Below are 17,924 nucleotides of genomic sequence, written 5' to 3'. Positions count from 1 at the left end.
ATTTGCGAAAGCAAATTTACAGATCTAACATTGTTGGGTTGATGTTTAGACGAGTTGTATATACATTATGTACACAGCCATGTATCACCATCATTGATGGCGATCCGATGGATACATCTGTTGTAGGGTTGTCACTGACTCAGACGTACTTATGAATATAATTATTTTCTGTGACTGTATCTTACATTAATTTGTAGGATCCTTTACTATAGATAATTTAGCTGATCTGTAACAATAACATCTTCATGCCTTATATATCATGTACTGTAGTACGCCGCTAGATTAAAACTGACGTGGAAAGGTAACACATGCCCACCGAAAGCTCTTTTTTTGAGAGCCCAGGTGGTCGTGTGGTCTAGCGGGACGGCTGCAGTGCAGGCGATTTGGTGTTACGATATCACAGTAGCATGGGTTCGAATCCCGGCGAGGGAAGAACCATTAATTTGCGAAAGCAAATTTACAGATCTAACATTGATGGGTTGATGTTTAGACGAGTTGTATATATATCATGTACTGTAGTACGCCGCTAGATTAAAACTGACGTGGAAAGTTAACATACGGCCACCGAGTGCTCTTTTTTTGAGAGCCCAGGTGGTCGTGTGGTCCAGCGGAACGGCTGCAGTGCAGGCGATTTGGTGTCACGATAGCATGGGTTCGAATCCCGGCGAGGGAAGAACCATAAATTTGCGAAAGCAAATTTACAGATCTAACATTGATGGGTTGATGTTACATCAACCCAACAATGTTAGATCTGTAAATTTGCTTTCGCAAATTTTTGGTTCTTCCCTCGCCGGGATTCGAACCCATGCTACTGTGATATCGTGACACCAAATCGCCTGCACTGCAGCCGTTCCGCTGGACCACACGACCACCTGGGCTCTCAAAAAAAGAGCTTTCGGTGGCCGTATGTTAACTTTCCACGTCAGTTTTAATCTAGCGGCGTACTACAGTACATGATATATAAGACATGAAGATGTTATTGTTACAGATCAGCTAAATTATCTATAGTAAAGGATCCTACAAATTAATGTAAGATACAGTCACAGAAAATAATTATATTCATAAGTACGTCTGAGTCAGTGACAACCCTACAACAGATGTATCCATCGGATCGCCATCAATGATGGTGATACATGGCTGTGTACATAATGTATATACAACTCGTCTAAACATCAACCCAACAATGTTAGATCTGTAAATTTGCTTTTGCAATTTTATGGATCTTCCTTCGCAGGGATTCGAACCCATGCTACTGTGATATCGTGACACCAAATCGCCTGCACTGCAGCCGTCCCGCTAGACCACACGACCACCTGGGCTCTCAACAAAAGAGCTTTCGGTGGCCGTATGTTACCTTTCCACGTCAGTATATATATATATATATATGTTACAGGCATTTTCTAAATTTAGGCATTTTGTAAAATGACTGAAATTTTAAGGCATTTTCTAAAATGCCTGGAGTATTTAGGCATTTTACAAATTTACTGTTTTTTTCAGGCATTTTACAAAATGCCTTAAAGACTGAAACTGAATGGAATGTACTTAAAATTACACGACTAGAAATATCAAATAAATAATTTTATTATATCCTTAAATATTGCATGAAATTTAAACAGTAAAAGTTTTATAATTGTAATTAAATCAACCATTTACATTAACACTGAAGATGACAATTATTTGTTGTTACATGTAATGTTTGGATAACAGCGACTGTTATACATTTGTCCTGGCTTTTTGCAAAGGCAACGTTTAGTGTTACATTTAGTCTTACCACTAGTACTACAGACACATTTTGTGTAACCCTGACCATCACACAAAGAAACTTTACAAAAAGCTTTTCTAAAGGATATTTTGCAGATTGAATTGCAATAAAGTTACTGCCAGACAGTTCAAACTGATTTCTGGTGTATAGTCCACGTAGTATTTCATCTCTAATTCGCAATTCAATGAATTGGTGCATGCTAAATTTCTAGTGGCAAATATTTCATGCATATTCAATAGGCCTATGAGACAACTTAATGGTAAAAGAAGTTGTTAACTCAATTTTTATGTGATTATGTCCTTGTTTTTACTTAACCAATTGTTAAAATATTACTTGAGTGCATTATATTTTTATTTTCAATAATTTGCAAGATAAGCAATTCAGGAGTAATTTCTCAAAAACTTTACGACTAAGATTGATCCTAAGTCATGGACAATCCAGTATACTTAAGATCAATCTTATTAGTAAAGTTTTTTTTGTGAAACCGACTCCTGGCTCCTGGGAGTCTACAGAATTGACACTTGTTTTGAAAACTTTTAGATAAGTTAAAGCTCAACAGAAGAAATGCACCTATTTTTGCATATGATAATAAACCGAGGAATTCCCTTTTATACCAATCTTAATTTTGTTCAAAATAGTTTCATATTTTTCTCTGTTCCATATAACAGTTTTCTGATTAGAATCAGCATTTTCAATTATTTGGTTTGTAAATTTTTGTTCTGGTGTAAGAACAACATGCCCTTTTGCCATATGAAAGAAGATCATTAATGAAATACAGAGTGAGTACTAACGCATAGTTGTTGCTCTATGGAGTTTCTAATTATAGACATCAAAACTAGTAAAACATGAAAACTTAACCTGCAGGCTACATTTTTAAAGAATAATCTTAAATTTCTTTTACTCAACCCTTTTTGTAGCTTTACAATATATTTCTATCATCTATTTCATGTATTTCATATTTACACAATTTGCCTGAAACAGACCAGGCAATTTGTGGAATTTTCATTAAAAATTTCAGGCATTTTACAAAATGACTAGGTATTTTTAGGCATTTTGTAAAATGCTTGTCAACTTTAGGCATTTTAGAAAAGGCCTGAAAATTCAGTCATTTTACAAAATGCCTAAATTTAGAAAATGCCTGTAACATATATATAAGAAAATTATAAGGACTTTACGTAACTTTTTCTTATATATATACAGATCTAACATTGTTGGGTTGCGGTTTAGACGAGTTGTATATATACTAGAACACACCCGTGATATCGCGGGTCCGTGACTGAATTAAAGTATATAACTATGCGCAAGCCTTATTTTAATATTAGTATTGTCATCTGATAAAGTCATGCTGATTATAAGATACACAGTTTTCTGTGCTTTCAAATCTTTCTGTTTGAACCCGTCGAACTGGAACTTAACAATTATTGGTCAAATTAAGTATCTGGGAAACAAAAGGTCCTCTTTAATTCTTTGATTCGCTGTTTTACGTCATGCCCGCTAACAAATTGAAAACTGTACCTATCGACGCCTTATTTTAAGTCCAGATTGTTAGCATTCGTATTGTTATCTTAGAAAGTCTTTCTGATTAAAATACTACAATAGGTAACAATTTGACAATTTAGTAGTGTCAACCCTGTGATTATGACCCGTGTATTAATCCTGAATACACCGTTTGGTGGTGTGCCTGTCAGATGCGGACCGTACAGATCAGGTAATAGGTAAAATGTGAATATACTATTGGTATCGGTATCGGACTCGACCCGGAACTTCTTAATTATTGGCAATATTAATTACGTGGAAAACAAAAGGGCCTGGAGTGGTGTAATTTTTAATCTACACCTTTGTACTATATTAGTTATATATAAAGTTGAATTCTTTGATTCATAGTTTTTACGTGATGACGGCTGACAAATTGGACCTCGTAATTTTAGTATTATATATATATATATATATATATATATATATATATATATATATATATATATATATATATATATATATATATATATATATATATATATATATATATATATATGTAAGAATAAGAAGATGTGGTATGATTGCCAATGTTACAACTCTCTACAATAGTGTTATATATATAGGTCTACGACTATAACCAATACCGCATAGTTAGCTAATATAAGCCCCGGAATGACAAATTTAAAATAGATCAAACGAAAGAACTAACGGCCAAATGACACAGAAATTAAAACAGCTATAGGTCAGTACTCATTATGCATTTTTCACACTTTCCTCGTTACATTGTTCGCTCATGCATAGTAGCCCAAGTTGAACGTACATAAACGGTTATTGAATTGGATTGAATCACGCGTGCTTGTAGAACTCTTTTGTGTTTCGAGGACATTTCAAGATGTATTACGCTTTGTTGCTTTCTCTTTCAGTGTCTGTAAGTGTATTTCTCTATATATTTATAAAGAACTATTTTGATATATGCATGCCAAATGTTTTCTTAAATGATTTGAACTGCTCCAGTCTTGAACATCAATTGACCGCGATCACTCACTCTGATATTTTCAAACTTTCTATATAAGTAGGTGTTTCTTTATGTTAAGGGAGTTGTCATGGCTAGTAGTGTCGGAGAATCACAACTGCTGGTATAAAATGTGCAGTAGTAAATTGTGTTGTCGGTTATATACTGTTTCATTCCTTGTTGGGGTTTTTGTGATTTTGTTTCATAATGCCTCTCATCTGCTGCTTCAGTCGTACATGCAAATAAAAAACATGCACATAAGCTCGCTTCACATATTTATTTTGTGACAGAAACATGGAGACATGGCAGATATACATGTGTTATACAATTCGATTATTATACAAATATTGATTGATTGTTATCTGCTTAACGTTCAGTGGCAGATATTTTATGCAAATATGAGATTTATTATATAATAAGTGTTTGCATGCATGGAGTTGACTGCCTCGACATATTAGTAGTGTCAATAGCATTAATTGTTATGACAGTCAAACTTGTAATATGTAGTATTTACCTTAGTTCAGTCGAAAATTGCACACTGAAATTTATCATTGAAATATCACTGAATTATTGATACGCTTTTAATTTATTTAATTATCTACAATATGCACGATTTTATCTACAATATGCACGATTTTGTTTGCTGAACAATTTCACAAGTTCCTATGCAATGTTAACAAAAAGTCAAAATAGCTTCTTAGGTGCTATTTTTCCGGCTCCTGCAAAATAACGATTTCTTTAGAATTTTGCTACTTTGCCGGTCTTATTTCAGATTTTTAATCAAGACTATATGAAGTATATTTTTGAAGGAAAATATTCATGCACAAATGACATGTATGTGGCTAGATGTCAATAACCTTTTTGAACGCGTTGCCTTCCTAGTCATTCAATTTTGATGAAGTGCACTCATTTAAAACTTGTACATATATGTATCCGTTAATTTCTGTTGAATATTGAACGTTTGAAAATGGAAAACAACAAACTTATCAAACAATCTTGATTTTCGGCTTAGCGCTAATATGAAGAGTTACAGCCGGTTTTTGAGAACTTCGAAACCTTTAAACGAGGTCTATAAAATTCATGAAAAATTAAATCAGACAAAGCTTTCATGATTATCTATAGTCTATGATGCAATAAAATATTAAAAGAATAATAAAAAATAGTGTACATCGATGCATACAAATCTAGGCGCATTGGCAGCATTCTATGACTGTTGAAAACTGAAATGTATATATCTGCAAATCTTACAATTTTAAACAGAATGTCAATTTTTCACATGGGTTCGTATGTTTACTTATGTGTATTAAATATTGTTTTCAAAGAAAGATTTATAGTCTTCCTATAAAAGAACAAATTAAAGTACTAGTATCAAATTTTTATATAAGAAGACATGTTTTTAGAGACTTCTTATTAAAGTAAATATTAATTCTAATATGACGTGCTTCTTTCGCTTTGTAAACAACACCGTGATAAAATTCTCGATATATCTATACTTAGCGCAGACTCCAAGATGTTACAGTACACAAATGGCTGTTTAAATATGCCTCCCACGTAAATCCACATGTATCGTAACCTATGTGTAAACGGTTGTGGATTTCGCTGTGTTAACAATTACAATTGAATAAAACCCTACAGAACATTTATTCTGATTCTGATGCATAACAAAAAGAATTTACACATTAGAGAACGGAAAAATGGACAAAAACAAAACAAATTAAAATTCCGCGAAATTCCAGTAATGATTTTTGCGCATGAACGTCATCTCAAAACATGACGTCATACGAATGAAAACGTCAAAGCTGAAGGTTTTTCTATTGCGTTTACCTTCTAAACTCGGATACAATTGCATTAAAATAAAGTATTGAGGTAGGTGTTGTTAGTTTTCTGTTCTATTGCAATATTCGCACATTTACTGATTTCAGCAAGTCAACATGGCGGCTCCTTGGTTACAACATGTCAACAGTGAATTTGACGGTAACTTACGATAAAAAATGCAAATCTAAAATTGCAAATGTTGGGTTTACTGAGAAGTAAAAAAAGTAATCACATTTTTTCTAGCGGTTAGTTAAGAAATCATTCATGCAGGTTTGTCAGATTTGTTTTACATTTATCGAACAGTGGGTAAAATAGAACAGCCACACACACGGTATACGCATCATCGCTTCAGTTTTTTAATGATCGTATTTGTCCTATTAGAATCGAAATAATTCATGGAAGCCATAGATTTGTTGTAAATTTACACATGGCCTGGGCCGTGATATTCGTTAATTTTATCCCTCGCTAACGCTCAGGATAAAATTCGAATATCACGGCCCAGGCCATGTGTAAATTTCCAACAAATCTATGGCTTCCATGAATTATTTCTTAATTTTAATATTCAAGTTTGTTTTATAAATGTTTAAAGAAGACATACCGGTAGTTGTATAGAGATTTCTTATTCAAGTCACGGTATGTTTTTATATTTTTTTCTATTTTTAATTCCTAAACTTCTATTTTTATCTTAGTGAAACCTGTAAAATTGCAAAAGGTAAACCCTATATAACTCGCTATTTTGCCGGAGAAGGTAGGATAGCCACTGCCTAACAAAAATGCATAATCTGTATTTTATATTTGAACCTCTATTTCCTCTATCTAGAGTCGAGTCTATTTGTAAAGGTTTTAATTTAAAAAAAAGTATAGTTCTTAGTAAAGTGATTTTTTTTTTATATCAATCAATATTTATAAAAATACCACATTTCAACTATTATTACAAATCAACAACCACGTGGTGGCGCACACATATATTTATCTTAAAGTTGGCTAGAGTGCAACAGTGCACCGTTTTTTTTAGAAAGCTCAATTTGTTTAATCAATGTTTATCTATTTCCGGATAAAATCCGATTACGGTTTAAGACTCAAAAAAGGATCATACACGCATTTGAAGGGAAAACGGTAGTATTTAATTTTCCCAGCATTAGGTTGGCCCTTTGTGTACCCAAGGCAGGTGAAGGAAGTCAAATTAGGAGCGCTGTGATTGGATGTAAGGGTACAATATATTTTTTATTTATCTATGAATAACTGCAGTGTGTATATTTACAATATAAATTTTAAAACCTATTGAAATATTTTCTAGAGAATTATTCGAAAAGACTTGCAAAATTTCATAAATTTGGTGCAAAATGACGGTGGGCATAGATAACATAAACAAGCTCCGTTGGAAGTTGGTCATGATACTATTTGGCTTTAATTTTTAAAACAGAGTAATAAAGTACTAACACAACATATAACTGTTTTATCCAGGTTTTTATCTTAAAAAGTGGTAAATTTAGAAAATGTTAACATTGTCGCCAATGGCAAAATAAATAGTACCGTTTTCCCTGAAAAAGGCTACTTTTATTGCGATTGTAAAGAACTATTTTGACGTTGATACAACAAAAAGTGGGCGGAGCTTTCTCTAAAACATGATTGACCAAACAATATTTAAAGGTAACTTTATCTGTTTTTGTCTTATTGAGATCGTGTTACATGTTTGCCTTTTTTAACATTTGTGTTTTTATTTACCAGTGAGTCGGAATACTCAGGCCCAAACCCTGACGGTGAAACTTTATTGAAGAGGGCCAGTCAAACTCGTAAATCGAAAATAAACTGACAACACCTAGTCCAAATAATTATGACGTCTGGCAAGGCTATTTTTAATTTTTTTTTTCTGGGACGCCTTCCTACGACGTTGTAGGAAGGCGTCCCAGAAAAAAAATGAAAATAGCCTTGCCAAACGTCATAATTATTTGGACTAGACAACACCATGGCTAAAAATGAAAAGGACAAGCAATAGTATACATGACACAACATCGAAAACTAAAGAATAAGCAACACGAACCCCACCAAAGACTAGGGGTGATTTCAGGTGCTCTGGAAGGGTAAGCAGATCCTGCTCCACATGTGGCACCCATCCTGTTGCTCATGATATAACAAATCCGGTAAAAAGTCTAATTCAGTAGGTCACATTCATGAAAGGGAAGGGGATTTTGGTTACGATGTAAGGAACATATTATCCAGTATCATCTGTGAAAACCGTTGAAATTACAATTACAATAATTGACCAGAGGCGGTTCCAGGGGGTGGTCATTTATACTGCAGATAAAACAGTACATTTTGTATATTGGAAAGTCTCATTATTTGTTGCGTTCATACATCATATGATAAACTGGAGAGTGGAGTCTCATCTAGTACTAGTATTATCAGCTATCAACTATATGCTGCCATTCAAATGCATTAATTGTCCCAAAAAAAGGGGGGTTCCAACCCCTGGACCCCCCTCCCAACCCCAAAATTTGAAATAAGAAATGCAATTGTAGCAGGGTTGCTTCCCCTCAGTACAGGTAGAACATATATAGCCAGTTTTAATCAACTGAGCTAGGGAATCGATTCTTTGGCTCAGTGGGTTAACACACTGACTGTCACCCAGACGAATGGGGTTCGAATCCCGGTGGTGACGATATGAATTTGTAGAGTAGATACGTGCTCTCCGAATACATTTGGCGCCCAACTAAAAAATCCATGATGGTTATCTGGAATATAGCCAGGGTTTGTGTTGTTAAGAGTCATATATGAAGATATGATGACTCTTGTGGTGGGGGAATAGTGTAGCGGGGTTGCTTCCCCTCAGTACAGGTAGAACATATATAGCCAGTTTTAATCAACTGAGCTAGGGAATCAATTCTTTGGCTCAGTGGCTTAACGCACTGACTGTCACCCAGACGACCAGGGTTCGAATCCCCGTGGTGAAGATATGAATTTGTAGAGTAAATAAGTACTCTCCGGTTACACAATATTAATAACTATTGTATTGATGAATTTTTTTCAATTTTAAACCATAGATGTGAATGAGATTCATGCAAGATTACTGGACCACAGACCAGTGTTACAAGGACATATCAACCATTTTGTACAAGAATTTGAGGTGAGTATGTTTTAGAATCCTGTTCATCACAGATCAGTTCTCAAGGGAGTTACTACTGTAAATTCCACTGATCAGATCTCAAGGAAGTTTCTACTGTAAATTCATAAATGATTGTGAGGTTTTTATTTATTAATGGGAATAGTGCTGGATAAGTATAGAAATAAAAGAAACTCACATTCAAACAACTGAACTACAAACCTAGGCTTGGATGAAATTTTAAAAAAATAGCAGGATAGGAGTTTTGAGTTTAAAAAGTAAGGAAGGATGAGCTACTTCATAAACAAGTGTCATGATCACAATTTATATAAAAAAAATTAGGATATGTAATTAAAGTAACAAAAAAAAAAAGGCAGGACCAAATAGAGTAAATAATAAATTTTTACAAAGGACAGAGACTTAAGGCCAACATTTTTAGTCTAGCCCTGTGAGACTGTCCTTTAAAGACTTAGAAGACACCAATAACCTAATTAGTATTGAACTATTGTCAGGATCTGGACAACATGGACAATATGTACATACATTTATTAGGGATCTTTCAAAGACAGCGCACATCTTAATCTGTAAAGTAGTAAAGTGTAATATCAGACTCAGATGCTGTTATTTATTTCATTTTGCTTTTTCAGGATAAAAGACAAAACAGGGAACCAGAGAGATTAGAAAAAGTTTTAGACAATGTTAAAGAAATGAACGAAAAACTGATCCCAGAGAGTCTGAAAGCTATGCAGGTCTTCTTACCTGATGTGTCTGCCAAAGGTATGGCCAACAACAAAATTACACGTTTTACAAAGGAAAATAATGTTAGAGCAGGAAAAAATCTATAAAAAAAAGAAAATAAAAACAATTTGTGTCATACTTTTTTCAGGCAGGTAGAGGTACAGTAGGCAACATGAAACTATTTGAATTTTATTTTTGGCCTTTTTTCACAAAAAATTTGCAATCTCATTAACTTTTACCATTAATCTGTAATTTTTTACATTCACATTACTTTCTGGATTGTCAGTATCAAAGTGTTCTGTATGTATAGTGGGTAACAGTCAAAATTGTAGAAATCATATGTATTCAAAATAAAGATGGTTATATTTTGAAAGTTATATTTCTCTTAGACAGTTTTTAATGCATGTACAATGAGTGTAAGGGATGACAATTAACTTGAAATTTAGAATTGAAGTGAGGAATAAAGTGTCAATGAGATAAGAGTCTATTTAAGATCTGTGGCAGCCATTCCAGAGTTATTGGGACTTTGACATATCATACACTAACTTGAAATAAAATAGGGAGATCCGGTGTTATGACAATAAGACAACTATCTATCCATTGGCTGATCCAGAGGGGGGTATTTGGTTCCAGGTGTTGAAACCCCCCTTTTTTGGACAATCAATGCATTTGAAAGGGAGCATATAGTTGGAACCCCCTTTTTAAAATGGCTGGATCCACCCCTGCTATCAGAGTTCAAATGAAAAAGGTATAAGCAATTCATATATTATATAGGTTCTAATACAGCCTTCAAAAATTAGAAAAAACATGAGATTTACATCAGATAGATTTTTAAAGTCTGGTTTTTCTAAATGAAATATATTGTTTTAAATCATTTTTTTTTTATTTCAGTAAAAGTTGCAACAGAAATGTGCAGAAAAATAGAAGATGGTGAAATACTTGAGGTAAACTAGTTTCTAACCTCTACATCATTCTTAAGTTGTCTGGTTGAGACTTTTTTCATTGGCAATCATATCTTTCTATTTTAATTCCAAATATGGGAGATAACTCAACTTTAAAATCAACCATTTAACAAAATATTTCCTACTACCTTGTGGTGTATTAAAGTAACTAGCAAACTTAGTAAAAACAAAACCATCAATGATCCCTCCAAACTTTCACTTACCATTTGAATAAATGTGAAATTAGTAAATGTACTTTTTTATATATATAGATTAGACCGTTGGTTTTCCCGTTTGAATGGTTTTTCACTAGTAATTTTGGGGCCCTTTATAGCTTTTTGTTTGGTGTGAGTCAAGGCTCCGTGTTGAAGGCTGTGCATTGACCTATAATGGTTTACTTTTATAAATTGTTATTTGGATAGAGAGTTGTCTCATTGGCACTCACACCACATCTTCCTATATCAATTTATTTACCACAACTCTAAATTTTGGTAATGTTATTAATACATTTACTCATATTGATTTGATATACATCAACATATTGTTAGAGTTCTTCGAGTACACACATGAAACTTTGCACAGTGAAACAAGGAATTTTAACTAAGATCGTAAGATGCCCCATCCACACTATTATTTTCTATGTTCAATGGACTGTGAAAATGGGGTAAAACAATAATTTGGCATTAAAATTAGAAAGATCATATCATAGGCAACATGTGTACTAAGTTTCAAGTTGAATGGACTTCAACTTCATCAAAAACTACCTTGATCAAAAACTTAAACCTGAAGCAGGACAGACAGACAAACGAACCGAAGGATGGATGAATAGACGGACAAACAAACAGACAAACAAACCAGAAAACATAATGCACATAAATGAAGCATAAAAATATAGATGAAAATCTATCAATTTGCTTAGTAACACACTCAGAATTGTAAATTTACCTATTTTTTCAAAATCGATGCGATGTTTTTATTCATTGTAGAATAAACAGCTGTTACAAAACCGAGCCTCAAGGAAAGAGAGATGGGATGAATTCCTAAAGAAACAGTATCACAATTGTGATGAGATTGATACAGATTTTAATCAGCAAGTGGAACGTCTCAAAACACATTATGAAGACTTAGAGGATAAGTTAGGATACTCAACCATGGCAAGCGCATGACACAAACAGATATTTGTTCTTTATTATATTGTTAATTTATTATTAAAATTTTAAAATGTTGAATATTTTTAAACACTTGTTGTGTGACATTTTACAGATGTTGATATATGAAGGTCTTTCATTTCCATATTCTTTATTTTTTTATAGATAAAGATAAGAAGATGTGGCATGAGTGCCAATGAGACAACTCTCCATCCAAGTCACAATTTGTAAAGGTAAACCATTGTAGGTCAAAGTATGGTCTTCAACAAGGAAAATACTGTTATATATATCTTTGACACATTCCCCATTTCCATTCTCAATTTTATTGATTACCTCCCTTACACTGCTTGTATTAAGAAATGATGATTGTCCTGAGATGATTAGCTGTAAAAAAAAATTTAAAGTTACTATAATTAATTGATATTAATATTAGCCATGACTATGGCATTTTATATTTTAATATTTTATGATGTATTTAAATGAGTAGTTATTGTTGCAAACTCCGTCAGAAATTTGAATTGAGATTATTTTTGGAAGAAAGTCGGAGATGAAAAAAAATTGGAAGGGGGGTACAATTTTTTCAATTCAGATTTCAGAAATTAAAAAGGAAATTTCTTCAATTTTTTTTTTAATGAGGGGATTAATATTCAACAGCATAGTGAATTGCTCAAAAGCAAAAAAAAATAATTTTAAGTTCATTAAACCACATTCATTCTGTGTCAGAAATCTATGCTGTGTCAATTATTTAATCACAATCCAAATTCAGAGCTTCATTTGTAAATCAAGCTTGAATGTTATGTCAATACTTTCCCCAACTGTTCAGGTTTTGACCTCTGCGGTCGTATAAAGCTGCGCCTTGTGGAACATCTGGTTCTCTTTTATATATATATATATATTATTTACCCACTATCTCTATTCTGTAAACCTCTAACCACACTCTCATATATAAATGTCTGATCATTGAATTAAAGGAAGTTCTGTCATATTGCAAATTAAGTAATTTGTTATTTTTGTAAAAGTTGGATGGAATTGTTTTCAAAACAGTAAAAACTTGTATTTTTATAGCATTATTTGTATTTGAATGTACAGTATTTGTTGTCAACTAGTTCCATACAATGAGAACCACTGAATCTTTGGAAGGAGATTTACGGATTAGCACATAATTATGAAGGTTTTTGGCTCGCCGGTGACATAAGTTGCAGTATGCGAGACATACATATTACTATCTTGTGGCAGTTGGGGCCCAAACTATTAGTATAAAGCTTTATATTTCAGAAGGTAGAAGATCTGGATGCTTCATATGTTTTATGCAGATACTGTATGTTATTGTTGAGCCATATTTCAGAAGGTAGAAGATCTGGATGCTTCATATGTTTTATGCAGATACTGTATGTTATTGTTGAGCCATAATGAGTGGAAACTCACTGTTAATGTATCAAAAACAAAGATTGTAATGTTTTCAAAGATAAAGTATGATAAGAATGTTACTTTTGAACTATGTAATGATATTATTGAAATTAAAGATTCATATGTTTATCTTGGTCTGCTGTTTAATTACGGTTACACGCCATTATTCCAACAGCCCATTAGTCCGACAGCTCATTAATCCGACAACCCATTGTTTCGACAGCCCATTGCTCAGACAACCCATTAGTCCGACAACCCAATAGTCCGACAGCCTATTAATCAGACAGCCCATTAATCCGACAACCCATTTGTCCGACACGTTAGAAATAAATATTGGGCGGTATCAGTGTAAAAACGTCTGTCTTAGGGTCTATTTCATAACGTATATGTTATATACAGAAATCTTGTATGTTTTAACCATTGTTCATGTACAGAATTATTTCCGTATGGATTGACTTCGAATTCCGTATATACGGAAATATGACGGAAATATGACGCAACAGTTCCTTGCTAACTTAAATACAGACAATTGGCAATCATACCACCTCTTTTTATTTCATTTTTTATTTGTATGTGCAGAATTGGAATTAGTTATACTGTATTTTATAGTTTGTTCTTATATTTGTACTATATCAAGTATGCAAGTCCAGGTTTGGGAGGGTTTAGACATGTTTAACCCCGACACATTCTGTATGTGCCTGTCCCAAGTCATGAGCCTGAAGATAAGTGGTGGTCTTTGATCCATGTATGTCATATTTGTTTTACGGAAGTTGTTATTAAATAGTCCACGATGGTCTTGCATATTTCGGGGCATTTCTTAACGGGCTATAAGGTATGGATTTTTCTCATTGATTAAGGCCGTATGGTTTCCTATATATCTTACATCCACTTCAGTTAAACTTTGGTGGATAGTTGCCTCAATGGCAAGCAATTACAACATCTCCTCATTTTTATATTACACAAGAACAAACAAATGACTATAAAATTAGTAAAACCAACATATCATAATAATTGACCTTCAATTTGGATCTTTTTCTGTCATGATTGTTTTTAACCAAAATATATAAAATGTAAAAGAACCTCATAGTGATACATTAAGAGTTTGCATTGGTTCAAGTTTGGTATGGTCCGAAATGTCCCTAGCTCGAAATAACACGCTATAATATCATACATCTTCGTTTTCTGCAGCATAAAACAGAAATATCAAGGCCTTGGTCATTCATATTTTTCTGAGGTGGGGGTGGGGCATACATATTCTAGAGTTTACTTCTTCCCAATAAAATTACAAAACAAATCAAAGTTCAAGTAACGATTTTCGATTTTACTGAAATTGCGCAACAGTGTATATCATTGCATTCCAATATTGTTCAATGTTTCTGTTGCCAGCTCGATCTGTATGTGGCCTGCAATCGATCAATCCTAGCCTTTAAACGTCTATATTTTAGCCTCCGGGTAGGCGGATTGTCACCGCGGTTACTTGCCTGTATACCAAGAACCGATCTGCGTTCTTCTTTTTTTTCAGTTTTTTCATTAAATACCAAATATTGGGGTGTTTCCTCCCAACGGTTGTATTCCATCTGTGGTTAAAACCTGAAAAGAAGAATAAAAACGACGTTGTGTTAATTAACCTGAAACCATGACAACAAGTATCCAAAAATAGGGGACTACGATCGCAGGATAAATTTAGTTTTCATTTTACTACGTACATGTTACACGTTTAACAAATACAATTAAATGAAAATGGGCAATAACTATCTAGCACACGTTTGTCTTCTGCTCAGTGTATTCGAGCGTTATATGATTACACTATCTAGTGACAAAAAAGCGACCGTTTAAGCACGTGCTCCATACGTTTCTAAATCGCAAACTTATTGGTTAATGATCATTATATGATTTGCATATTAGGAAATACGTTTATTTGATTGGCTGAGGGGGGCTTCCGGTAGTGGATCCTGGCGTTGTTAGAATTAAAACAAGTTTTAGCTTTCTAAGAAGCTATTGACTGCTTCGCTCTAAACTAATTTAAGGTTATATATGTGCATGTGGTTGATAAATTAGTATTGGAAATATGGTGGTACTTTTAGATATTGATTGAAAAAAAATGGATGTATATAAGAGTGTGCGTTATACACCCATGCTTTTAAAAAAAAAATCTTGTTGAAAATTAAAATAATTATAAATTTAGACACGACTTATGAGGTGTGCTTTTCTGGAGGTGTGCCTATATTGTCAAAAGTTATAAAATACAGATAATGCACCTTTACTTCAATTCACGTGTGAAAGAAGTTACGAGTGGAGAAATCAAATTTCTTATCTCCAATTGTAAAGAGATCTTTAAAGTTGTTTCAAAGGGGCTACGATGACAAGATAAAAACTGATCATGATGTACTGACGGATGGACGGACTGGTCAAAAACAGTTTACCCTATGGACCGAGACAAATGCGTTTGATATAAGGATGTTATTATGTGTTTAAAATTACAGAGTTAATTGTCTTTTACTATGTCGACGTAACTTTATTTTCCACTTACCCTCAACGTGATTATTGGTTCGATTGTCCATGTCCCTGTTGTACACATTCCATGTTGCCGGTTGGAACTGACCATTGAGATAATTGCGCTCAAAATAGAGCAGTAGATCTCTCAAACCATGATATCTCTTGCATAGATTTCTGGTTTCTACATCTTGCACAAAGAATTGAAAATTCTGTCGCACAACTGCTACAGGGAGGTACGCTATGGCCATCAGCTTGCGAATGCACTTTTTGAGTCTTGCACTTCTGTTGTTAGAACGTATAATCCCCCCTTGTTGTACACGCTTCCAAACACTTTTACAAAAATGAAAAAAAGCAGCCTATGATACGAGCATTTGGAAAGTCTGTATGAGCAGCAGTCATTATAGCGGTTTCGAAATCAGATACTATATTGGTAGGGGTAAGTTGGTTATTTGTTAGGCGGGAGTATCGTCTCTTCAGATGTCCCTAAATTTGGCGATAATTAGCCACATTTCTGTCCGTCATCAAGGCAAATACAAGTGGTATAACTCTGTCCCTATAAAATCCATGGATGGTTAGAAATTGCTTGTAAGGAGCTGGTGTAGATTTAAATGTTGCATCAATATAGATGTCGTTGCATTGACCCTAACAACGGAGTACTTGTGTCGTGCAAAAAACAGCAATGCCCCATCCATTATCCAATTTACTAAGAAAACGGTACCCATCTAGCGTAACGTGCCAGCGTCCACGAATGTCGACGTCATTTATTGATGCTGGTATCTCGTCATGTATCTTTTTCTTGTTCGGTCAAGAGAAGATCTGACACTGTCATACGTAGGGATATTGTCCCTTTCTGCTGGAGGGATCTGATGGGCTATATCGTCATATGCCTCTCGAACTGTTAGGAGAGTTATCCGCCACCGCAGCCGTCATTTGTCGTCTTATATTGGAACTCCGAATCAAATCTTCGTCCTCTGGATGATCATGTTGACCAACCTGGGAAAGATGTTTTTAATATCAAATTATGTTTCCTAGCATAATTTAGTAAGATATATAAAAAGGATCAGAAGTTTATTTAGTGGATTTATTTCGTTTTCCTAATTCATATTACTACTCGGTCAAACAGGTATCTATCCTTCGATATATTTACTATTTATGGACTTTTAACGAGGTCAGGTCAGTACTTTATCATATATGGACCTGTTTAGATTATATAGACCGAGGACGAAGTCCGAGGTTCAATATAATCTTACAGGTCCATATAACGTAGTGACTGAGTGAAAACTCCTACATTTGTATATTATACATGTAGATAATATTGTAAGTTTGAAAACGATACTGCCTCGATGTTACTATTTTTGAAAATCATATTGACGATATTTACTGAGATATATCAATATCGAGGATAAACTTCAATTTTGATTAAATATTGGCTAACAATCTGAATCCTAACTAAATTAAGACTTAAACAGTGTTTTGGTATATTTAGTTTTAAATGGTTGAGGTGGTATGGTTGTCTTTCGCCAATTATTGTAAATAGCAAAGAACCTAAGGTGCAGATTTTTAATCAAATGAGCAAAATTTGAGGAGAAATGCCGATAACTAATTTGAGTTTTCATTCAAAAGAATGAAAAAATAAGATGTTAATTTATGAACATTAATATATTTACATGCATCGATTATTTTTGATTGATTTTTAATGTTTTTAGATTGGCATTTTAAGGGGAGGTAACTCTGAAAAAGAGTTTTCTGAAAGACTCAAAATGAATTTTGCCAGTTCGTATTTTAACCGGAGAAAAATACGGTAACACTATCTTTTTTTTTTATATATTCTCAAAGCATTTTGTAAAAGCTATCTTTTCGTATTTTATTTTACAATTATATGTCTTTCAGTTTAGCTTCTAATCACATAATGATTTTTTTCTGTATAATCTATATAAAATGTGTCATTGTGCCACGACCTGTAGCTTTAGTAAATACTCAGTGGCCTATCATTTTTATTCTATTTTTGAACATATCACAATCAATACTA

General features: G+C 33.6%; 2 protein-coding genes across 2 annotated transcripts in view; one reads left to right on the top strand and one right to left on the bottom strand.

Annotated features, from left to right (window-relative positions):
* Positions 1-17,924, bottom strand: part of LOC143054844 (cyclic GMP-AMP synthase-like receptor 2) — a 109,718-nt gene that overhangs the window by 18,042 nt on the left and 73,752 nt on the right. The window lies entirely within an intron of this gene.
* LOC143054846 (biogenesis of lysosome-related organelles complex 1 subunit 5-like) lies at positions 7,634-12,069 on the top strand. The gene is made up of 5 exons (XM_076227903.1): positions 7,634-7,715; positions 9,107-9,189; positions 9,813-9,942; positions 10,795-10,847; positions 11,831-12,069. Exons 1-5 carry the CDS (start codon positions 7,691-7,693, stop codon positions 12,008-12,010), a joined length of 471 nt encoding a protein of 156 aa, XP_076084018.1. The 5' UTR covers positions 7,634-7,690; the 3' UTR covers positions 12,011-12,069.

This window comes from Mytilus galloprovincialis, chromosome 12 (assembly GCF_965363235.1).
Source record: "Mytilus galloprovincialis chromosome 12, xbMytGall1.hap1.1, whole genome shotgun sequence".
Classification (NCBI taxonomy): Eukaryota; Metazoa; Mollusca; class Bivalvia; order Mytilida; family Mytilidae; genus Mytilus; species Mytilus galloprovincialis.
This window is presented reverse-complemented; position numbering and strand designations above follow the sequence as displayed.